This window comes from Balaenoptera borealis, assembly GCF_965194805.1.
Source record: "Balaenoptera borealis genome assembly, chromosome: 5".
In the NCBI taxonomy this organism is placed as follows: Eukaryota; Metazoa; Chordata; class Mammalia; order Artiodactyla; family Balaenopteridae; genus Balaenoptera; species Balaenoptera borealis.
This window is the reverse complement of record NC_138862.1, coordinates 142,069,434-142,094,857: the sequence shown is the minus strand read 5'-3', so window position 1 is coordinate 142,094,857 and position 25,424 is coordinate 142,069,434. Positions and strand designations below refer to the sequence as shown.

General features: G+C 36.7%; 1 protein-coding gene across 2 annotated transcripts in view; it reads left to right on the top strand.

Annotated features, from left to right (window-relative positions):
* ZNF385D (zinc finger protein 385D) overlaps positions 1 to 25,424 on the top strand; it is a 924,724-nt gene that overhangs the window by 206,599 nt on the left and 692,701 nt on the right. For both annotated transcript variants that reach the window (XM_082392762.1, XM_082392761.1), the window contains exon 2: positions 5,812 to 6,030. In XM_082392762.1, coding sequence (XP_082248888.1) covers positions 5,812 to 6,030 — 219 coding nt within the window. The remainder of the gene's footprint in view (positions 1 to 5,811; positions 6,031 to 25,424) is intronic.

Genomic DNA, 25,424 nt, shown 5'->3' with positions numbered 1-25,424 from the left:
CCTTGACGGTCTCCAGGAGAAATGGTCAGATCTTTTGTAGAATGTCCCGCATTTTGGGTTTGTCCGATGTTCTTCTCACAGCTTGACTTGGGTTGTGTGTTTTTCTGAGGAAGACCGCAGAGGTGAAATACCATTCTCCACACGTCATATCAAGGATACAGGTCATCAACATGATGTGTCACTGTTGTTAGATTTAGTTACACAGCTTAGGCCACGTTTGTCAGGTTTCTCCATTGCAGAGTGACTTTTTCTTCTCTTTCCGTACTGTGCTGTGTGGAAGCAAGTCACTAGACATGTAGCCCACACGTAAGGAATAGGGACTCATGCTCAATCCGTCCTTGAGGAAGAAGCATCTATTTAATTATTTGGGATACTCCTATATGGGAGGTTTGTATCTTCTTCCCCATTTAATTTTTTTAAATCAGTATGTACTCGCCGATATATATTTTATATTTTGGGTTATAATCCAATAATATATTTAGTTATTTAGCTGTGTTCATGGGGAGCTCCTTCAGTTCACTCCTGTGTCTCTTCCCCAGCTTTTAATTATTAATCGGTTGGGTTACACCAAACTTAGGGTTCACCAGGGCTACAACCTGTTACCCTGGGATGAGGTGGGAAAGAGAATATCAGCAATTTTTTTTTTTCTTTTTTCATCTTTATTGGAGTATAATTGCTTTACAATGTTGGGTTAGTTTCTGCTGTACAGCACAGTGAATCGGTTATATGTATATATATATATATATCCCCATATCCCCTCCCTCTTGCGTCTCCCTCTCATCCTCCCTATCCCATCCCTCTAGGTCATCGCAAAGCACCGAGCTGATCTCCCTGTGCTATGCTGCTGCTTCCCACCAGCCAACTATTTTACATTCAGTAGTGTATATATGTCGATGCTACTCTCACTTTGCCCCAGCTACCCCCTCCCACCCCATTGCAGCACTATTTACAATAGCCAGGACATGGAACCAACCTAAATATCCATTGACAGATGAATGGATAAAGAAGATGTGGCACATATATACAATGGAATATTACTCAGCCATAAAAAGGAACGAAATTGAGTTATCTGTAGTGAGGTGGATGGACCTAGAGTCTGTCATACAGAGTGAACTAAGTCAGAAAGAGAAAAACAAATACCGTATGCTAACGCATATATATGGAATCTAAAAAAAAAAAATGGTACTGATAAACCTAGTTGCAGGGCAGGAATAAAGAGATAGACATAGAGAATGGACTTGAAGATCAGCACTTTTTAGGACAATCTTCATACCAAAAGCTGGTGCTTTGGTACAAGTGATGATGTTTCAGTTTTTATCTCAGAAGGCTCTAAAGTGGGTCAGAACAATGCACTAGAAATCAAATTCAACAAGCATGTTGCCTCCTAGGGAAAGAAGATATTGTTTCCAGTTTTATTTTTCTCAAGTTATGCTCAAGTTCATGGTTTAATATAGATTATCAAAGATAAGTTCTCGGGCTTCCCTGGTGGTGCAGTGGTTGAGAATCTGCCTGCCAATGCAGGGGACACGGGTTCGAGCCCTGGTCTGGGAGGATCCCACATGCCGCGGAGCAACTGGGCCCGTGAGCCACAACTACTGAGCCTGCGCGTCTGGAGCCTGTGCTCCGCAACAAGAGAGGCCGCGATAGTGAGAGGCCCGCGCACCGCGATGAAGAGTGGCCCCCGCTCGCCGCGACTAGAGAAAGCCCTCGCACAGAAACGAAGACCCAACACAGCCAAAAATAAATAAATTAATTAATTAATTCAAAAGAACTGACAACCATCTCTTCTCTGACTCCACTCTTTCTGTACTTACAAAAAAAAAAAAAAAGTTCTCGATGTATGCCACCTTTTAATTATTTCTGTGAATCTGTAGGAGCCAATTCAGCTCCACATCTACAAAATAAAAAAATATATACAAACAAACACCTGATTCCTACAGTAATCATTCCTCTGGCAATCCCAGTCCTTAAACCTTTTACATGATGCAGTGTGGATCCACTTTGCTCTGTGAAGCCACAGACTTTCATAGCATTTTAGTGCTTCTGGACATGGAGGTTAGGTGAGGGAAAAAAAAAAAAAAAAGATAAATTGATAAAATATTTTGGGTTTCAATCCAGTTGCCAAGAGCCTGTGGATGGTGACCCCTAAAAGTTTTTCTCAATGCAACTTAAATGAGCCAAATTTCCCTTCCAGCATTTAAATGATACTTTTACCATATTAGGAGTAAAAGAGTAAAAATGACTCATTCATATTGCGTCCTATTTCAGAGAGTACCATTTGAAATAACGGCAGTTTTCTTTCAAAATCTATACATATTTTGTGATGTCACACCCCGGTTACAAGAGTTAATTTGCAATTCCCTTTTTCCTGTAAGAGTTTTTATCCTTGCCCCTCCCCCTCCCGGTGCAAAATTAATTTTGACTCAGGTGACATATTTGTCACTTTCTTTTGTGATAAGGGAACTCCTCACATGTAAGCAAATAAATCTTATAGCCTTGGAAGGAAATTTCTTCTCCAGCATTTTCCCTGCTAAGTCGTTGGCCAACATTCTTATTTTATAGGTCAAGGTGGAAATAATCAAGGAAGAAACTATTTCCCTCCAAACATATGCATATATTTCGCAAAAATGTTGTGTCACGAGGACTCGTGTACTGGGATTGTCTGTGTAGTTTGACCTAGTTCTGATAAACATAAACCCTTCATTCAGTAGGTTAGTACAAGCTCTTTTTTTGGCTTATTTCTTTCAAATATATTGATTTATTTTTTCATAATAAATGTAATAGGTGGTCATTAGATACAATTTTGAAAATATGGAAAAAATGAAGGGGAAAAAAGCCAACTCAAATCTCATCATTCAGAATCAACGACTACCAATATTTTTCCTAAGTCTTATTTGTGTTTTACATAGTTGTAAACATATTATATGTAAATTTACATCTTGTGTTTGTTTTTCACTTGTATAGAAATAATTTCTCATGTTATATAATTTTCCCTGTTTTTATTGCCTATAGAACATCACAGTGATTAAATGCACCTTCATTTAACCATTTTCATTACTTAATGATATTTGAGATAAAAGATTTTAAAAATACAAATTAACTCTAGAAAAAAAGAAGTTTTGAAACATTCTGAATACAACCTGTGGTAAATACCTAAATTACTTTATTTATATGAAATAAAAAAAGCTAATAAATATAGTTATACAGTTTCCTTTAACTAAAATTATGTGATAATTTTACAAAGCCTCTAAATTTTCTTTTCTTTTATTTATTTATTTTTTGGGGGCCTGTGTTGGGTCTTCATTGCTGCATGCCGGCTTTCTCTAGTTGCGGCGAGCAGGGGCTACTCCTTGTTGCGGTGCACAGGCTTCTCGTTGCAGTGGCTTCTCTTGTTGCGGAGCACGGGCTCTGAGCGCGCGGGCTTCAGCAGTTGTGGCTCGCAGGCTCAGTAGTTGTGGCTCATGGGCTCTAGAGCGCAGACTCAGTAGTTGTGGCACACGGGCTTAGTTGCTCTGCGGCACGTGGGATCTTCCCGGACCAGGGCTCGAACCCGTGTCCCCTGCACTGGCATGCGGACTCTCAACCACTGCGCCACCAGGGAAGTCCCTAAATTTTCTTTTAAATATGGCCAGTCAAATTGTGTATTTAATATTATTCTAATAGCGGCCACCTGAGTAAGAAAGATAAAGTTTCCTTTTTAAAAAGAGGTTAGTGTATTTTAAATAAATTAGTCCACCAAAGAGCATGAATTATATGCTTAAAAGCTTTTACTCTCTTTAAAAATTGGATACTTCAATATCCATTAAGAGATTCAAGTATTAGGTGTTTAGCTTGAGTCAGTAGTTAGATTTTCTTTCATCATTTACTGACAAACTATTCCTTACACATTGTCAAAATTATTTTGGCATTTGTTATCTCGTTTGCCTGGTACCAAAGCCCATGTTCTTCCCATCATTGTCAGTAAGTTTTGTAACGGCAGGACCACTCTTGTCTTGTCTTGCTCATCAGTTTTTCTCCAGCACCAAGGAGAGTGCCTGCCACCCAGTAGGCAGTTAATAAATGCATGTTAAAATAATGATTGTTCTCCTCTGCTAATATTTCCAAAGACTATGAAAAGATCTTTGAAGAATCTGGAAAATTGGAATGGAAAATCATATCTAGACTGTAAAAGTTATGCAGAGTCCCGTTAGTAAAAGCACAGAAAAATCTTAGAAAGGAGCCAGTATTCTTTTAAGTGATTTATAAATAAACAGTAAAATATGTATTGCAATAGTTGCTTTAATTATTACCATCTCAAGGTCAGAGATTCTGCAATTGTCAGTTGCCTGTTTCTCTTAGATTTGAGCATACAAAGCTTATATTTATCCAAAAATAATGTATTCCAAAATAATCCTTAGATCTGTCACACTTTTTTTGCACCCTGAGTATGAAGGTATCTTGGATATTCAGAACCTCTTATGTATTTGAGGTACAAAACATACATTTTTAGGTACTGGAACAATTTTAGCTTTTTTATATGTGTAGGATATGTCCATCCAAGTGTAAGTGATTTTACTTAATTGGTAAGGAATATGAAAATAAGATAATTTTATTTAGTTGTTGAAATCAAAAGGGAAATATCTAATACATTAATACTTAGTAAACAGCATGATAATTAAGAGCTTGTGATATGAAGATAAATGAAACCGAATGCTGATCCCAGAGGCACCACTTATTAAGTGTGTGACCCTAGGTGAGTTATTTAAACACTCTAAACCTTAGTTTCCTTAGTTATGAAACAGGAAAAACTATAGTTTAGTCATTGTTTCCTTTTCCATCGTTATGATGGTTAAATGAGATAATGCATGGTAACCATTTGTCATTTAACACGGCATTTAACACAGTGTTTGACATAGAAGAAGCAAAGTGAAACATTTGCTATTTGTTTCCCAAGAAAGATATAAAGATGTAATGTGTAGTGTGAAAGCAACCTATTAAAATGAGACGAAGTGGAAATTTTGAATTCTAAGTGTCTAGGACAATGCTTATTTGCTACTCGATTTAATAAGAAATCTTTTCTTTTCTTTTTTATTTTTATTTGTATTTATTATCTTTTTTCTATTGAAGTACAGTTGATTTACAATGTTGTATTAGTTTCAGGTGTACAGCAAAGTGATTCAGATGCATATAACATATATATGTTCTTTTTCTGATTCTTTCCTGTTATGGTTTATCACAAGATATTGAATATAGTTCCCTGTACTATACAGTAGGACCTTGTTGTTTATTTTATATAGAGTAATGTGTATCTGTTAATCCCAAACTCCTAATTTATCCCTCCCCTTCCTTTCCCTTTTGATAACCATAAGATTATTTTCTATGTCTGTGAGTTTATTTCTGTTTTGTAAATAAGTTCATTTGTATTTTTTTTTTAGATTTCACTTATAACTGATATATGATATTTGCCTTTGTCTGACTTACTTCACTTAGTATGATAATCTCTAGGTCCATCCATGTTGCTGCAAATGGCAGTATTTTATCACTTTCTATGGCTGGATTATATTCCATTGTGTGTGTGTGTGTGTGTGTGTGTGATGTATTTAGTGCTCCTACACTGTTGGTGGAAGTGTAAATTGGTGCAGCTGCTAAGGAGAACAGTATGGAGGTTCCTTTAAAAACAAAAAAATAAAGTTACCGTATAATCCAGCAATCCCATTTCTGGGCATATATCCAGAAAAGATGAAAACTCCAATTCAAAAAGGTACAACCCAAATATTCATAGGAATCCAGGAATCTTGATTGGCTTGTTCATAACTTTCTTTGCCCCCCTAGCTTCTGCATGTGCACAAGATGGAGAGAGTGAGGCTGAGTTTTTACCTGATGACTTTGAAGAAAAACCAGAAAGAGAAAAGAAACATAACAATTTCACTTTGTGCAACGTGTGTAACATTCAGCTGAATTCGGCCGCTCAAGCCCAAATCCACTACAATGGCAAATCACATCAAAAAAGATTAAAACAACTCAGCAATGGCATGGTGAAAAATGACAATGGTAAGTGTTTCTAAAGATATATTCTCAGTTTTACATCATCAAGTTATTTGTGTACCTGCAGATGGGGAAATAAAAGAATAGAGTAATCTCTATTTTTAAAACCAGGTAAAACATTAAATAAAAGCTTATTTAGTACGTTAAAATAAAGAATATCTCACAGCTTTTTGAGAGAGAAGGGGAAATTTATTTGTTGTCTATGCTTAAATTTATTAGGATTGCGATCATGACCCACCAGGACATTTATGATAATTTGAAAAAGTTGACATTAGGTTTTCTTGATGTTTGACTTTAATATAGTAATTTGGAAATGGACATTCTTTTACATTTTATATAAAACAATGCTTTTTATGTTTGTTTTGTGCATGTTGGGGCTTCAGTTGGTTAGTAAGACTGCAATTGATTTTAAAAAAATACCTATCTTTTCAGGTAGGTGTTTTAACCAATAAAATATGATCTATTAGTATGTACAGATTGTTTAAATTTGCTGGTGAAAATTCATGGTTTGCTTAATCACTTTAGACTGCTTTTTAAAAGTATAAGTTGAATTTAGGAGTAAGCAGACTTTTAAAATAGCACACATATACTTTTGGAAAAGAATGGCAGGTTATTAGAAAAAGCATGGAGTGGTGAGGGAGGGAAGGGTGGAATTCTGCCACAGGACGTAGGGGAGCTGAAACACTATTGTAACTCCAAAGAGTTACAATATTGTGGTCTGGTTGGATGTTTCGTGTTTCATCGATAAGGTATATTTTATCTAAATTTTAATGACATTTAAAAATGAGACTAAATTTTGATCTGTTCCAGTATTTGAGATCAAAGACAAATATAATTTCGTAGTTTGCTTCAAGGCTACCAAATAATTGGAAGGAGAAAAGATAGTATTTTTTGAATGGAAATTATTTCTACCTTGCTTTGTAGTTTTTACTATGAATGAACTGGAATATTCTAACAGAAAGGACTCCTTGTTTCTCTTTTGTATGTCAAATAGTTAATCATGGATCTTCTCAGTCAAAAAGATGTAAAAAATAAAGATAGTCATCAGAAAGTAAATAAGAACTACTAAATCCCATAGACCCAAGATGAACTAGTGAGGCAAATGTGCTTATTAAGTCGTGTTTAAAAATATGGATTTCACAGTCTCTATTTTCAATCTCCTAAGGAAAATCTTTTCCCTGTCATTGATATTTAAGTAAAATCATCTTAAGTGCAGCATGATTCAGTTTCAAGTTGTTTTTCTTTAAGTTGGTGTTGGTGGGGAGGCAGAATCTGGCCTCTTTCCCCGACACTGAATAAAATCTCAGAGACAGTTTTGGGTGAAGTAGGAAAGAATAGCTTTATTGCTTTGCCAGGAGAAGGGGGACACAATGGGCTAATGTCCTCAAGACTGTGTGTCCTGACCTGGAGGGGATAGTGAGGGGTTTTATAGTAATGATTCAAAGAGGAGGGCGTGATCAGCTCATGGACCTTCTTCTGATTGGCTGGCGGGGAGGTAAGCGGGCGTCAGCATCATCAACCTTCTGGTTCCAACCGTCTGGGGTCTACATGCTTGTAGGCAGCATACAGTTAACTTCTCCCACCTGGTGGGGGTTTCAGTATCTGTGAAACAGCTCAAAGATATTGTTATGTGTATCCCTTGAGGGGAACCAGGACCTGCCCCAAGGCTGCACTGTTGTTTCTTGACTGTTCCTCCCTTGTCTCTGCACCCCCACCCTTCCCTGATTAGCAACTGTTTGAACCTGCTTGTTTGGAATTCAGGGAAGGTCATGGAGGCTGAATGAAGCCTATTTTCTGTAATCAAGATATGAGGGACACAGAAAGGCTTTTGTGCCCAGGGGCCCTACAGGGTCCTGCTCCGTTTCAGTGGTGCTAATGGTGTCAGCTTTGGTGTTTTATTTCACTTACCTTGATATTTACAAACGTCTTCAGAGAAGCAATAAATTGCGTCATAGAAAGAAACTCAAGAGACATGCCTGGTTTAGAAATTCAAATCAGAGCTAGTCTCAGACGAAATTTAGGATGGTCAACAACTTTCAAATCATAATACTAGGAATGAGTTTCCTCAAATCAAATATTTTAAAATAATTACATCAGGGCACATATTGTGGGCTAGCATTATACTAAAGGCTTTATGTACATTTTCTTATTTATTTTTTCCTCACAACCAGAGAGATATTTCCATTATCTTCCTCTTACAGATGTAGAAATTGAGGATAATGTCCACTGAATCCTGTACTGAAGGTCACCCAACTGTTAAATGGTCAAACTAGAAATCAAACTCAGGTCTTATTCATTAAATAGGTGTATTCTAAAGTATAGTGTCTCCCCAAAATTAATATTCTGTAGAAACTGTGCCTTTCTTTATTCAAGGAGAAAAATTATTTTAAGAGAATATAAAAAATAAAATTCTATCAGATTCCCAACAATGCATTGATCAACATGGTGCTTAACAAATTTTATTGCTACATTTTCTACACATATTATCTTTTCTTATTAGCATCAAATTAATAAAAGTAATTAAAAATGAGGGCTTCCCTGGTGGCACAGTGGTTAAGAATCCACCTGCCAATGCAGGGGACATGGGTTCGAGCCCTGGTCTGGGAAGATCCCACATGCCGCACAGCAACTAAGCCCGCGAGCCACAACTACTGAGCCCGTGTGCCACAACTACTGAGCCCGTGTGCCACAACTACTGAAGCCCATGCGCCTAGAGCCTGTGCTCCGCAGCAAGAGAAGCCACTGCAATGAGAAACCCGCACACCACAGCAAAGAGTAGCCCCCGCTCGCCGCAACTAGAGAAAGCCTGCACGCAGCAACGAAGACCCAACACAGCCAAAAATAAATAAATAAAATAAATAAATTTATTTTAAAAAATGATTATGAATTAATGGGAGCAGTTGGTTTAGGTCATATTAGTTTGACCTGAAATCATACTTCAGAGGAGCCCTCACTGCTAACTACAGGTGGATCTAACTACAGGCAATCCACTCACAACTGAGTTAGTTGTTCCTTTACATTAATATAGCAACATATTATTTCCTTTAAATATCCCTCCATCTCCCCACTCTAAAAATGTACTTTTTCAGATCTGTTGGGAATAAGAAAGGAGCCCAATTCTGAGCCTTATGTACTTATTAATTGTCGTTCCTTTACCTACACAGAGACCAAGCTAAAGTCAGGAATTCTCAAGAATAATGGGTCCTATAAGTTTTTAGTCGAGAGCATTATCATTTTTAGTTAATCTAGAGAATGAAATGGGACATAGAAGGAGATAGCCTTCTCCTTGAAGATGCACACACACACATATGACTGCTGTGGACTTCTTCTACCTTTAGAAAACCACCTCAGTTTAGATTTCAAATGGGAAATATATATAGTAGTGTCAAAAAAGGAATAAGATACTAGAGATATTTACCTGGATTCTTCCAACCTTATACGTAACTTGTTTTGAGGAATGCAAATAACATAAATAATAGAAATGGAACTAATTTTTATTATTATTCCTTCGAGATTGTCTACATGAGAAAAAAAATAATATCACTTCAGTCCTGAATGACTGTAGAACATTGAATAATTACATGCCTAGAGGCATATCCTAATATATGCTACAAAGAACAAGAATGAACAAGAGAGACACCACCCTATCAAAAATACAGTTTTTGTATTTCTGAGAAAAATGTGGCATTTCTCATGTCATTTCTCATGTCATCCAGGGAAAATGATCTTCTGAAGATCACAGTGAAAAGATATATCATGTGTGCTAGTTAATCAGGAGGCCATGGTTCCCACAGGTGAGATTTAACTTCAATTTTTGACAGTTTCTGCCCTCTTGGCAGAGGTAAATTTACCTAGGACATGTGTCCGCCACCTGCGTGTGTGCTGTCCCGAGACCCCCAGGTCCTTCCTGCCAATAGGGAGTGTTGCCTGCTGAATTCCTCCTGAATTTTCTCCCTTACTGGAGCAAAACCTCCCAGCTTCTTGCCTCAAAAGGCCGTTCCAGCTTCAGATTTGCTGATGCCAGAGTTGCAATTCTATCAAGTCCAGCCCACCCTCCACCGGGTTCACTTTCTTCCTGCCTCTCACTCAGTTCCTGACCCCTAATCCACCCCTTGCCCCCAAAATCTTTCTCTCAGAGTCTGAGGAATCCACCTAAGGCATCACCAATACTTCCTATATATCCATAAGTAATATGCATAATATGTCTCATTGTGCAAAAGCAACAACATTTAATACTTTCCCCCATATGTAGTTTCCATTTAATGCCTGTATTTAAGCTTTATCATCAAAAATGCCAAGGGAACAAAAAGTGAACTAGTATTTATTGTTCCAGGTATCTTATATACATCATTTATTGAACCCCAATCAACGATTCTGCAAAGCAACTGTTACTGCATCTATTTCACAAATAAATTAGCCAAGAATCAAAGGGACTAAGATACTTGCCAAATAGTAACTCTGTGTATTTGTAAAGTTTCCCGTGTCTACATTAACAGCAATACACTCATCTCCAGGGCAGACTTACATTCTACTGTTGACAAAATTATGCCATTTATTTGGGTATTTTCTTACACAATTGACTTTCTGTCATTTTTAAAGCACTTAACTTACATTATTACAATAAAACTGATGTTTCCTTAAATTTTCTTTACCAACATAACTGCTGAGGACATTTTGTGCAGTGTAATTTATCACTGTATTTTCTGTTATTCCAGAAATACATTGATGTTTATGTTAGTGCACTTTTTGAAGATGAGGTGAGATACAGAAGTGGCAGCAGTGTATTCCATAATTAAAAGTTGCTTAAATGTGTAGAATTTATCATATTCCAGAGATTCCATGCTTCACCCTTTCATGAAAACTATAAGCCAGAGAAATTCCAATACAAACTGCATGACTTACTAACTTTCTCTTTGGAAAAAGTCTTTGATTTTATATTTATGAGGAATGTAAGTTTTGCAAATAATGATTATTTTCTGGTGATAATAATGTTGTCCTGTCTGAGCTGTACATAAATGTACAAAAATAAAACAAAAATCACCAAGATCCTACAAAGGTAATTACTTCTAATCTTTTTGTCACCATTCTACCAGGTATGCAAATAAATATGAATAAACAATATATGTACAATATTACACGCATTATAGCATAATAGTGTTTATGGACAATCACCTTTTTCTGACTGCATATTTTTATATTACTGTAAAGAAATTAATAATGCAGTTGAGATTTCTAGCTGAATATTGGGATTTTACTCACATTTGTCATTTTGCTTTCCGACTATATGATATATTCTATAGTGGAAAAACCTTAATATTATCATGAAGTATAAAATGAAATGTTAAAATGAAGTATCACAAGGGGTTTTATCAGAAGACAGAAATTTGAACATAAGAGTAAAAATGCTTCTCTGATTCATAAGAGCATTTTGGAATACATATTACAAAGGGTACAACTTTCAGGGTATTTAAGGCTTCTATGGCCAACTAATTTAATTCAATTTCAGTGCTCACCATGGTTAAGCTCCGATTAATGCTTGTTGAAGGATCGAGTAACAAGTTGACCTATTGGGGCAGCTTTACTTTATACACACTGTATTTGTCATATTTGAGTTATTTTATTAAGCCTGGTTTTCTAGTTTTACTAGGCTGAAACTGCTATCAAATAATTCAGTTTTATCTTAACAGTATTCTAGACTCTTTTGGTGCTCATTGTTCTGTAGCACATAAATCTAGTATTGTTGCCCTTATCTTTCCTCTTAGCATTACATTTTCTTTTAGTTAACAGAGAAGCTAAATAAAATTTTACTTTCTAGCTTTCACTGATCTATTCTCTTTTCTCTTTCCATTGATTATCCCAGATGAGGTTAAAAGTGTCAGTAGATTTTCAGTTTACAAGATGTTCCTTCTCCTGCAACATTGGTAGTTAAAAAAACAAAATAGCTTCATAGAATTTTCTGATACTTCAAGCCTTGAGATATATATATATATATATATATTCATACACACACACACCTATATAATATATGTAAATTTCTTATTTACATATAATTTTGTCTCATCTTTTAATCTCCAAGTACTATTCATGCTTTTGTAGAATGTCAGTAAACTATTTAGAATTTGCCAGTAAATTTGTGGATTCTTAGTATTCCCTTCTGAGATCATTTTATTTAACAATGAAAACTGCTTTCTTAATGATATTGTATCTATGTTAGTATATGACATGCAGTAAGGAATATTGCTTTGCTCATACTTCTCTCTTATCAACCATACCCTTTAGAATGTTCAGCCAAGGGGAGAAAATAAAAAAATGCTGATGTTAAATTGCCCAGCATTATGTAATAAGATACTTTGTTCTTGTTTGAGTCTTCTAAGTTTCTTTTTATCACTGAGGGATAAAAATATGGGGAAAAGTAACAAATGCTGATTTACCATGTTCAAATTTTGAGTAGGTCTCTGGCTTTGGTTACTGATTTTTTTTCTCCCTGAAGAGAAAACACATTGATTATTCCAAAAGGGATAGATTTCTAGTCATTAGCTACTTGTTTCACCTGGACTTAATATTAATTCCATTGAAGGACAACATCTTTTTCAACATGGAGATTTCTTTATGCAATCTGTTTCCTGAAGAAACCCCTCTTTACTGGGATAATGGTGAGCTTTTACAAACTTAGGTTGATAATCTAGGCTGACCCCTGTCAGGAGACCATGCCACTGTGCCCAAGAAAAGTGTACTCTAGTTCTTCATGACCACTGTTATCCATGAAAAATTAGATGAAATGACCATTAAGGGAAACTTGAAGAGAAAAAAGGATGAATTAAATGCATGCCATTTAGTTAGAGGACAGAATTTATTTGAGATAGAAGAGATTTCAATTTGTGATTCTCTGTGTGTATATGGGGGTATATATTTGGGAGCGTTTGAAGAATTGCAGGAATTGGGGGCTTATAGCAGTGGTGGTATGAATTGGGAGTGTAGAATAAATTTTTTTGGTCCATCTGAACTTCAGATGTTTAGCATGGGTAGAACTACCTCTTCTTTCCTTACCTTTTTCCTCCTTCCGTCAGTAACCAGTTCCAACAGAAGCATCTTCCACTCCTAGTGTTTCCCTACCCTCCAATCTTAGAGAAATAAACATTTTCCCCACTTTTCTAGGTTTGAAAGTATGTTTTTTTCACTTTTGTTCTGTTTCCTTTATATTTCCCCTAAAAGTAACTTGCCCATGGTGACAGTGTTAGTAGGTAATAAAGAAGGGATTCTTTTAGGTATGAATTCCCCTTTCCTTAAAAGTTATTTTGCATTTGGAGGCAAATCCTATTTAAATTGGCTTCACAGTTTCTACAGCTCCACCCCAGGTATGTCACGCGTCACCTTTTTTTTTGGCTTGGTTCTCAAAAACACTAAGCAGTAGTGGTATGAGCCTGTGTGTGTGTGTTTAATATGGTACAATAGATTAATCGTTAAGTAGACCTTTAAAATGTTAATTTTAAGTCTTTAAATAAGGGATAAGATGGTAATTTTCAAAAATAGCAGCCCAGATAGATGTATTTCTTCTGTTTTCAAAACTGCGATGATGTGACACAAGAAATTTGAGAACAAAAGTAAATAAATCCATAGCAGCATTGCACACTTGAGAAGAGTAAAATGGTGAGGAATTTCTGGAAGCTAAAAAGGAAATGGGATGAAAATGTGGAAAACATGAAATCTAAACACAAATAAGGAAACTCACAGAAGTAGGAAAAAAGAGCCCTATCACTTAGGTTTCCAACAAAATTTCAGAATATCTCTAAGGCTGATCTGAGGTAGCCTTAAAGGTAAGGTTCACTGTTTGATGAACATCCTGATGAATTTACATATGTTGATTTGCAGTTAGAAGCTGGGATATAACTGACCTGCCCAGCCTAAACCTCGGAAAGTGAAGAACAAATTACTCTGGGGACTACAAGCCAGAAAGGTCCGAAAGTGAATTGTTTGATGGGGGTCGAGGATAAGAGAGGTAGAGGAAATAGACATGTCTATTATGAATTTTTGATTCGTTACCTTTGTAATAATGTGTGCTGTAGTTCCCTCTTACATCTCACCTGTGGAATCTTCAGTAAAGACAACTTTGCTTACTGACATTTTATGTGAGCTTAGAGTCCTTCTTGGGGGCTGAAATGAGTGCCAAGATTATATCCAGGTTGAGGAATATACAATCACGCAGGTAGAAGGACAAAAGACATATTTTGTATGCACTGCTCACTTGCAACCGCTTGTATCAGGTACAGTGCTGAAGTCAGAGATATGACCGAGACATATTAACTAGTCACTTAAAATTGGCCAGCCTTGGGAGGAGAAAGCACATGAACATAAATTTCAATTCAAGATTTTACTTGAGAGAAAACAGGTACTGAAAAAACACTTTTTTTTTTTAGTACAGTTGATTTAAATTTATTTATTTATTTGGCTGTGTTGGGTCTTCCTTGCTGCACGCGGGCTTTCTCTAGTTGCTGCGAGTGGGGGCTACTCTTCGTTGTGGTGTGCGGGCTTCTCACTGCAGTAGCTCCTCTTGTGGAACACGGGCTCTAGGCACATGGGCTTCAGTAGTTGTGGCTTGCGGGCTATAGAGCGCAGGCTCAGTAGTTGTGGCACACGGGCTTAGTTGCTCTGCAGCCTGTGGGATCTTCCCAGACCAGGGCTCGAACACGTGTCCCCTGCATTGGCAGTTGGATTCTTAACTACTGCACCACCAGGGAAGTCCACACATATGGTTTTATTTCAAGATTTTATTTCAGTGACTCAATAGAAGTATAGTAATACAGAGGATTGTGTGAACGCATCAATGAATAAGAGATAAAGGACTATGGTTTCAAAAGGAGAAGAATAAAAGCAGAATTAATATAAGAATATTTCACTTCTTTAACGCATAGTAAACAAATACTTGTGTATGTGATAGTAATTCTGATGAATAATTAATATTTTCCAGTTCCAGAGAAGATTACAACCTTCTAACAAAGACAATTGGTGCAAAATAGGTCTCTCGAAGGAGGAATAAAATAGTGAATACAGCCTGAATGAGGAATGAACAAGGTTCTTGATCGAACCCCTGTTTGTACACTGTGTGTTTAGAATAGTGTGGTTGATGTTAAGAAATTGAACAGGGCTTCCCTGGTGGCGCAGTGGTTGAGAATCCGCCTGCCAATGCAGGGGACACGGGTTCGAGCCCTGGTCTGGGAAGATCCCACATGCCGCAGAGCAACTAGGCCCGTGAGCCACAATTACTGAGCCTGCGCGTCTGGAGCCTGTGCTCCGCAACAAGAGAGGCCGCGATAGTGAGAGGCCTGTGCACCGCGATGAAGAGTGGCCCCTGCTCGCCGCAACTAGAGAAAGCCCTCGCACAGAAACGAAGACCCAACACAGCCAAAATAAATAAATAAATAAAATGGTAAATACTTAAAAAAAAAAAAAAAGAAATTGAACAGAGGACAAGCTGACTGAAGAATAACAAAGGTGATAACTTGACTTATGTACATATTCAATTTGTGCTCCTATGACCTGGGTTTTATCCTCACTGGTTGCATAGCTACAGTTGAGGGAGTTATAAAATAGGCAAAGGAAAGAGGAAAAGGGAAAGCGACCTTAGAATTTAATTCTTGTAGGAGGAAGAGAAAGGGTATCTTAAGGAGTTAATGAAGGTGTCAGAAACATAAATGATGGGTTACCTTTGTTGTGCATTTAATCGTATTTTCAGTCCTATTTCCAATGCATGCCCCCGCCCAAGGAATTGCCAATTGTGCCAATGACTTATTGATGTCCTCTCCATATTTTCCATAGTGTAGGGCTAAGAAATAAAAATTAGAGGATTTTATTTTATTTTTCAATTCACAGCTTCTCTCCCTAGAAAGAAGTCAATGTGGGCTGGGGCTTAGGTCAATCTGAGAATCACTCTTTTCTTTAAAGACAATTTTATTGAGATGTTTTTATATATCTGTATAAATTGTAAAAAGATCACCACAATCGAGCTACATAACTTATCCATCACTTCTACATAGTTATCCTGGTGTGTGTGTGTGTGTGTGTGTGTGTGTGTGTGTGTGTGTGTACGCTGAGAGATTTAATTTAAGATCTGTCCTCTTAGGCAATTTCATGTGTACAATACAGTATTATTAACTATCGTCACCATGCTGTACTAGATGCCCAGAATTTATCTATGCACGTAACTAAACCTTTGTACCCTTTGACCAACATCTCCCCATTTCCCTCACCCCGCAGCCCCTGGCAACCACAATTCTACTCTCTGCTTTTATGAGGTCTACTGTTTCAGATTCCACAGATAAGTGAGATCTGTGGCATTTATCTTTCTGTGTCTGGCTTATTTCACTTAGCATTATATCCTCCAGCTTCATCCATTTTGTCTCAAATATCAGGATTTTCTTCTTTGTAAAGGTTGAAAATTTCCCATTGCATATGTGTGTGTATATGTATGTGTGTGTGTGTGTGTGTGTGTGTGTGTGTGTGTGTGTGTACACACACACACACACAGTTGATCCTTGAAACATGCGGGTGTTATTAGGGGTGCTGACCTCCCACGCAGTTGAAAATCCTAACTAAATAACTAAAATAATAACTAAAATCCTTGTGTAACCCTCCATATCCATGATTCCACATCCACGGATTCAACCAACTGTGGATCTGGTAGTACCGTAGTATGTATTTATTGAAAATAAAATCCACGTATAAGTAGACCTGCTCAGTTCAAACCCATGTTGTTCAAGAGTCAACTTGTACATACACACACACACACACACACACACACACAGAGGCCACATCTTTATCCATTCATCTGTAGACAGACAGTATGTTTCCATACCCTGGCTCTTATGAAAAATGCTGCAGTGAACATGGGAGTGTAGATATTTGTTTGAGATGCTGATTTCATTTCCTTTGGGTGTATATGCAGAGGTGGAATTGCTGCATCATAAGGTAGATGACTCTAAAGAGACCCACATAGAAACCCATTAGAATCAAATTGTTAAAAGTTAAAGAGAGAATATTGAAAGCAGCGAAAGTGATTTGTTATATATGCGGTTTCAGCAGAAACCTTGAAGGCCAGAAGGGCATGGGATGATATATTCAAACTGCTGAAAGGAAAAAAACCTGCCAACCAAGCCACTAAATGTGGAAAATGTATCCTTCACAAATGAGGAGGAGATAAAGGCATTCTCAGACAAATAAAAGCAGAGGGAGTTCATCACCACTGGAACTGCCTGACGAGAAATGCTAAAGAGAGCTCTTCAAGTTGGATCAAAAAGATGCTAAATCAGCAACATGACAGGGTAAGAAAGTACGAAACTCATTGGTAACGTCAGTATATAGACAAAACCAGGATGGACTGTATTACCTTAACAGGGGTGGGTGATCCCTTGTAATTCTAGTTTAAAAGTTAAAAGACAAAAGTGTTAAAAGTAACTGTAACTAAATTTTGTTAGTGGATACACAGCATAAATAGATGTAAACTTGGAGTCACTCTTTCCCTTCAATGCTCCCAGACGGTTAACTTTAGCTCCTGGAAGACAAGCCTTCCCAGGAGGCTCAGTATTCAGTGGGATTGTCTCCCAAGGGACCCAGCCCCAGATGCACTTTACACCTGATCAGATAGGTCTGCGTTTTCACATGTGCCGCTCAGATGAAGCTGAAGCCTCCACTAGTTATATTTATTTAAGTTTTATTCTGGATGCTCCTCTTAGCATTAAATATATTTTCAAAACTAATATTTGGGTTCACAGCAAGCTTGTTAAGCCATTTCTTCACCACTGGCCCTATCCTTCTGTATTTAAATGTGTTATCAGACTAACTGGGTTAGTGGCCTGAAGGAAGAAATTTAAAATATTTATCTTTTACTTAATACTCAATGCCTAATACTCGAAGGTATGTCTTCTATGGAAAGATTCCTATTCATAACCTAGAGGAGAAGAAAAGTAAGCATGAATTCTCACTCTTAACTGTTGACTTAAGAAAAAAAATTTTGCCTATTCGTATTTCTGGGGATGTTATTCCAAGCATCTAATACTTGATTTCTTTAAGTAAAATCTAGTACAACTGTAAGTCTTTCCTACTGAGGAATGTTTATGTAAATAAAGCAATAAAACGATGTATGTATATATGTGTATATAATACACACACACACACAAACACAAATAACTAACAATTACTGTGTAGCTTTGAGACGTGTATAAGGCCCTGTTTGAACTTGTAGGGACAGATGGAAATATTGCTATTCTATAAGGAAGATCTTCTTAAACTAAGACTTATTTTGCTGTTGCTGCTTTCTTTCCAGTTCATTCTAATTATTTGTGACATTATTTTATTTACCTTGCCTATTCAATAAGCTTCTTGAAAGAAGCAAATGAGGCAATATAGGTGAAAGTATTTCACCAATCTCTTTTTCATACAAAGCTGTGAATTTTAATTAGTTTTTTTTTTTCCTCTGAAGTGACTCTGAGTTATTTGAACATAAAGGGCTCCAAGCATTTAATAGGAATTTAAATCCATATTAAAACCTAGGCTAAAAGTCAAGGAAGTACACTGTGAGGATGTGTGAGATTTCTGGAACGTTTCTTACACGTCAATTACCCATCACTGCAGTACTCTGCTCTGATACCATCAAAGCCAAAAGATGTAAGAGTTAGGGACAGCAAGGAGGAGGAAAAGTGGGGCAGGTGTGTTGTCTTTTATGTGTGGCCTTAAAGAGGAGGAGAAAATGGGCAGTGACCACCGTGGGAAGGAGAGGAGCACAGACGGAACCTCTAGAACTGGCCACAAAAAGGTGTAAAAGAGTATGAAGAATTCGCCTGCATCCGAGATGTGGGCCCCGGTGGCTGAATTAACAGACACTTGTATTTGGGGGCCTCTCTGCTCGTGCTTGCAATCAGCATCACCTGCATATTTGGCAAAATCCAATTCTTGGGAGGCGTCTCCCGAGTTTCTTGATCCGGAAATGCTGACAGTAGACCAAGCGATCTGTGTCTTAAAGAGTCCTTCAGGCGCTTGTGTGACAGGCTGAGTTTGCGAATCGCTGCCCTGTGTAATAAATACCATCTCAGAAGCAATCATTTTAAGATTAAATAATGTAGGCAATGTGTTTAGTGCAAACAGGCAGTAAACCTTCAATAAAATTAAGATGTAGCTCTTACTATGGTTAGTCTTGTTAAACACTATAATCAGCTGGAAGAGAAGTCAAGGTTGGGAGACTATCATATATAGACTTTTAGAATTTATAGTGTCCTTAGAAAAATAGTTCAGGGACACCCCCCCCCCCTCACATTTTGACCTGCATACAAATCCCATGGGAACTGAGAAGGGCCTGAGATTCAACACTTATAATCAGCTCTTAGGTAATGACGTTGCTATTGGTCATATGATCACAGTGTGAATAGCAAGGATCTGGTCCATGGCCCCTTTTACTTCTGCTTGACATTTTTTGCAGCCCTCAAAGTCATCTGAAACAGAAGTTTGAGTATTTGTAGAAAAGCCAAAGGACAGAAGAGAGTTTGGAAAGTAGCCATACATTACTAAAGTTTTCTGGTCATTTTCTATTAATTACATACCTTCAGAGGGAGACAAATAGTACTGCTGGACTAGATAAAATGAGACAAATGCATTAAGCAAGCCATATATAACCTCCACCATGTAGATCTTACTTTGCAGAGTCACCTAGAAGAGTCCATGCTCTTGCTTTGCTTAGTAAACCTTTCACTTTAATTTTATTTTGAAAATTAAAGCAGCTTCTTTTTTGAAGCTAAACTTAGTTTTAATCGTTGACTCACATGCATAGATTCTTGGAGTGTAGCCACAAGGATGCCGCCATGGTAGATTTTTCAATAATTACATTATGTTTAATTGTGGTCAGCCCATCCTTCTGCAGTTTGGAGGGTTTTCCAAGAAATGACTGAAAATACGGTCTCCACTTTAAGGAAGGTTCTGTCCTTTAAGCAACGCAGTTAAGTTTAAACGTGTAGTATGATAGACTAGAAGTAACAAAACTTATATAAGTGGAACCCATTTAAGCATAATACTTTTCACTGCTTCTCACGCTACTCTTTTAGGGTTGGTGAATTTGTAGTTAATTGGATCTGATCCCTCCGTCATGCATGGCTGAAGAGAAATTTTAAAAATACACATTTTAACTCATTAGAGCTTCCTTGAATTGTATGGTTTTATATTAAGGTTGTTACACAAATTTTACACAATTGGAATTCTATTCATGCACCTCTTAGTCTAAAGTGGTATTGAATCATAAGAGTAAGCTATAATCAAACTACATTTTTATGATAAGCAGTCCTAAAAACAATGATCACAGAAATGAAATATTTCCTCAGGGTCAGCCTCAGAAACATTGTTTTTTAAAGCCCGTTCCTCGGGTCAGCCTTCTTCTGTCTTGAAACCACCACTGCCAGCAGCTTTGGGCTTCCATTTTCCCAACTTCTCGCTCAGTAAAAGAGAATGTCTCTTCCTAGTTACTACAGCAAAAAGCCTCATTTATCACTGAATTCTATGGCAAATGCAAGACTAGGGAAAATGGGTAGTAGGTTCTAGAGTCAATCCTTAGTCTCTCACTGTGGAAGAAATACTTCCTGAGTGGAGTTACCTGGAAAATTATAATTATGAAGTCCCTCTACGGTATTACAGAAATTTAAAGGATAATAAACATTAACTGAGCTCTTGTATGGACCAAGAATAAAATCTCCTTTTCAAAAAACTTCTATGGGAAAATCACATCATCTGTGCAAACTCAAAAAGGGCTCTTTGGCCCGTAATGGATTTTAAAAGTGCATCTAAGAACATCAGGTCGTAGCCTCAGTTTTATATACCTTGTGGGAAGGATTTGGCTCATTTTGGGGTTTCAAAATAATTTGAACTTTTGCTAAGAAACTTAATTTTTTAACATGGAAACATTTTATTGCCTGCTGTCCTCTTATATGTTTAGATTTTAATATTTATCACTTAGAAGGATATTTTTAGTTATAAATGAACACTCTGCTAGTAGGTAGCCTTGGTTTTAAATTTCAGATTATTCCGCAAAATAGAAAAATAATTTTATCAAGATATATCACATCCTGACCCCTTCAAAAATTCCATCCAAAACTCTTATTAAGAGTACTTGAATAATGAGTTTGTTTGCTATTAGTGTAAACATTAGTTTACTCTCCATAACAGCCTTTTTTAGTTTCATCGTTGTCGATCTGAGTTTATCTTAGAATGGCGAACTTTTAAAAGACATACATTATTTGAAAGTAGTTAATTTCATTTTATGAGATATCCTAACAGTGACACTGTAGCATTTTAAAGAATAATCATATATTAAAAAGTTTTTTAAAGACTTGATAGGAAATATGGATTACAAATAAAATTACATTCCCTATGAGAGCAATAACTTTAAAGAAGTTTTCTTTTTATTAAAACACAAACACACACACACAGCATCTATCCTAAGTTAATTTTTTGGGAGGAGGCAGGGGGGACAATTATATAGTAGCCCTCTGCTACCTCAGTATACTCATTAGTGTTCTTATCAGTATGGAGCTGTATTATCAGAACTTTTAGTGGCAAATGTCAAAAAAAAATCAAACTGAATTAACAAAAATTGGGTTTATTGGCTCATTAATGAAAAGTCGTGAGTGGAGGTCAGAGAGTAGACTATGCCAGCCTTTAAGCAGAGCCATGTTTAATAGTATGACCTCTGTTGTCAGATTGTCCTGGTTCCACTGCTTACTAACTATGATATTTTGCTCACAATACTTAGTCCTTATTTAGCCTCAGTTTCCTCAAGTGTGCAATGTGTTTAAGGTTATCTTTTGCAGAGTGTTGTATTAATAGAACGAGATGTGGTACTTAACGTACAGTATTACCTACGCTTTCCATTTCCGAATCCCTACTCCTCAGGTGAGCTTTCCTCTGTATTGACACCATTTTTACCAGGAGCAGCTCTAGGCTTTCATATCCCCAGCTCTGCGGTCAGCAAAAGAAGTATGTTTTTCCTAGTTATCACGGCAAAAGGTTCAGGATAACATTCATCAGACCATCTGGGTTATGGTCAGTCCCTGTGACCAGGAACCGTATGTCCTACTCTGATAAGCCAAGTGTGGGTCACACGCCTAGCCTGAGAACGGACAACAACCCCACTTAGTCTTAGAGTGAGAAAGGGTGGTTTTCCAAGAAAAACTGAAATCTTCTTACCAGAAGATAAGGAATTAGATTTGGGAAAGCAAGGGCAACAGCTATTTATTTTTAAAGTTCACTGATTTTAATACTTTGGCTACATTCTTTTGTTTGTTCTAAGTTGTTTGGTGTCTTTCTAATTACAAACATTCATAGAATGGCAGTAGGAATATTTAGTACTAAGCCTTTATATGGTTTATAAGGTTATAACTATAGCCCTAAATGCAATATAAAATTCACTAACAACTGGCATGTAGCTTTTGGTTACCAAAATTTGTGTCTCATCTGAAGAGCTTACTCTGTTATTTTTCTGTTTTATCTCCCATTAATAATGAAAACAAAACAGTCTCTTGAAAAAAAACAAACCACACTCGAAAAAAAAACACATCATAACAAAAAATCTTCACATAATATGCTTCACAATTTAGAAGAAATTCCAGACACATTGGCCGACATATCCATTCACTTTATTTTTATAAGATAATCATTGAAGTGTATTATTTTGATTTGCTCTGCAATCTAGTGTTTTAATCATCTAAATTATTCTATGAAGATTTTTTTCAAAGATGTATGGATTCTTAGCTTTACAGTCTCAGGAGAACCAGAATGTCAGAATCAACGTGATCTAAAAGTAATCATAAAAAATATCCTATGTAATGTGCTAATTCGTTTATTCAATAAACATTACAGGGAACTTCATTTTTTGCCAGGCAAAAATCTTTGCCTTCCTGAGTTTATATTTCAACAAGTAGAGACAGACAATAAAAATGGACCACATAAAAAAGTAAATTACACTGTAATAATATAGTGCTAGAATAGCATAATATAGTATGAGGACTATGTGGATTTTATTTTAGGTGCTCAACGTGATTTATTTCAGTCTCAAGCTTTAGGAAAAAGGGGAAAGACATACGAAAAGTGTTGTTCTGTTCAACCCATCGTTGTAGCCTTTGGTTCACAAAAGTTAATGATATTAATGGAGAACACCTATGGAGTGCTTGTACTTTTAGCTGGCGTAATTAAGTAATAGGAAATAAAATCATTCTAACTGGAACTATTTATTAAATATTATTGTATGTTTCTATTACGTGAAACATTGTAGAAGTGTTAGGTCAAGTCGTATAAGTAAAAATGAATCTTTCCTACTTTTTTAGTAGACCAGATGATTCCCCCCTCAGGCTAGTTAATCTTTCCCTTGAATGCTAATGGGACTCCCTTTTTCACTGTGCTTGTTGCAGCCCACTGTTCCTTTGTTTTGGGTCACGTGTATGTGTCATGGTCATTAGTCCTGCAGGTCACTCACTGTTCCATTCTCCCTTCACTGAACAGCCAGACTCTTCAGGCATGGGCTTTTATCATTGCACCCTTTTGCTCTAAGATCCACAGTCACTCAATCTGTTGTTTACGGCAGCTGACATGAGGGAAACCATGCTCTTACTGCTTTATGGGGAAGAAAGTTTCCTTTTCTCTGATCCCCAGCTACCTGGAGGTTTATCCCCCTCCAGCTCCCATATTGACTTGGACTTGGTGGCCAGTGTGGTCAGTGGGTAAGACACAGAGTTCCTTGTAGGGAAACTACTCATCTCCAAATTCTGTTTTTAGGCTCTCTAACCCTCTGGATCATTATTACCTTGTCGAAATGCAAAATGACTGCATCTTTATTCTTTATACGTGTTCTTCAGGTCTGAGCTCTTTTCTGCCAACTCCATCCCCACCCAATCAAGGCTAGTTTCTGAAACTCAAAACCCAGAAATTGCATTTATTTATTCTTTGGGTCCTATTGGGCTGTCTCTTCCTGTAGACATAAATCTTGGGATGCTACATAGGAGGAGAGCTAAGGGTAGGAGGATATGCCCAGAAAAGAAGCCTAGAATAGTGTTTCAAAACAGTATTCTGCCTTGTGTTTATGACCAGCACCCCAAACTAGGGACTGAGTTCCCTTTATAGGTGAAGAGACTGTCTAGTGAGAAGAGAGAGATGGGGTAGCTCAAAGAGCAGGGCTTTGAAGACAGGGAGACTTGCATTCAAATAAGGGTCTGCATGTAAGCTGTGTAGGCCTGGGCATATTAATTTCTTAGTCACTGTATGTTCAACATTAGATTCACAAAATTGTAGCATATTTTATGATGGTTGTGAGGAGTAGAGAAAATATATAAAGAATGAAATGCAATATTTACTCAATTAAAATATGTTATAGTTGCTAGTATTTAAAGAACATTTTCTAGTAATAGCTCAGGACAGATATAGATATAGATATATCACTGACACTGCATTTTTAGTAATGGTTATTTTATTAATAAGGAAGTATTTATATTTCTAAACATTTTACATTTTCTATCAAGCAGCCAATTCAAACAAAATTTCATGGACCAAAGTTCTAATAAAGTTAGAGATGATCATTAAGACTTTATTTAAACAAAACCAAATAGAATAACTATATTTTATTAATTTTCAAATTCTCTTCTTGTGAATATGAACTTCTCTCCTTTTTTACTTGAATGATATACATATAATAAAAACACAGATAGTAATTTGAATACTGTTGATCTGTATGCAGTATTGGTGATATCAATTAACTAAGACACCTTAAATTCACTATCATATTCACTAAAAATATAAATGTTTGAAAGGAATTGTTGAAAAGTATAAATTGCTATACCTTTACCTATTTTTGAAATCCTGGTTCTATAGTTATTCTTTGTGAAATTACAGCTGCCCAATTTTAACTAAAAATTGAATTTCATATAATTGTTAAAGCCCATGCAGATATTTTTTTATCAAATTTCTCCCACAATTAAAAAAATTATGTAATGATGATCTTCCAAGCAATATTTTACTCTTCAATCAGTCCTTCTATGAAAAGCTAATGTTAGAAAAACAAAGAAGGATAAAATAACACTAAACATAGCTGATACTATTTATTTTGAGTGCCTGTTATTAAAAAAACAGTCTTTTGAAAATTTTCCTGGGAAACTGCTAATATTAAAAATGAAAAAAAAATTAATGAGTATGATATTATTTGTAGAGAAGTAAAGAGTTTAGTAGTTAAAATATTACATGAACTTGGGGCTTCCCTGGTGGCGCAGTGGTTGAGAGTTCGCCTGCCAATGCAGGAGGCACGGGTTCGAGCCCTGGTCTGGGAAGATCCCACATGCCGCGGAGCGACTAGGCCCGTGAGCCACAGTTACTGAGCCTGCGCATCT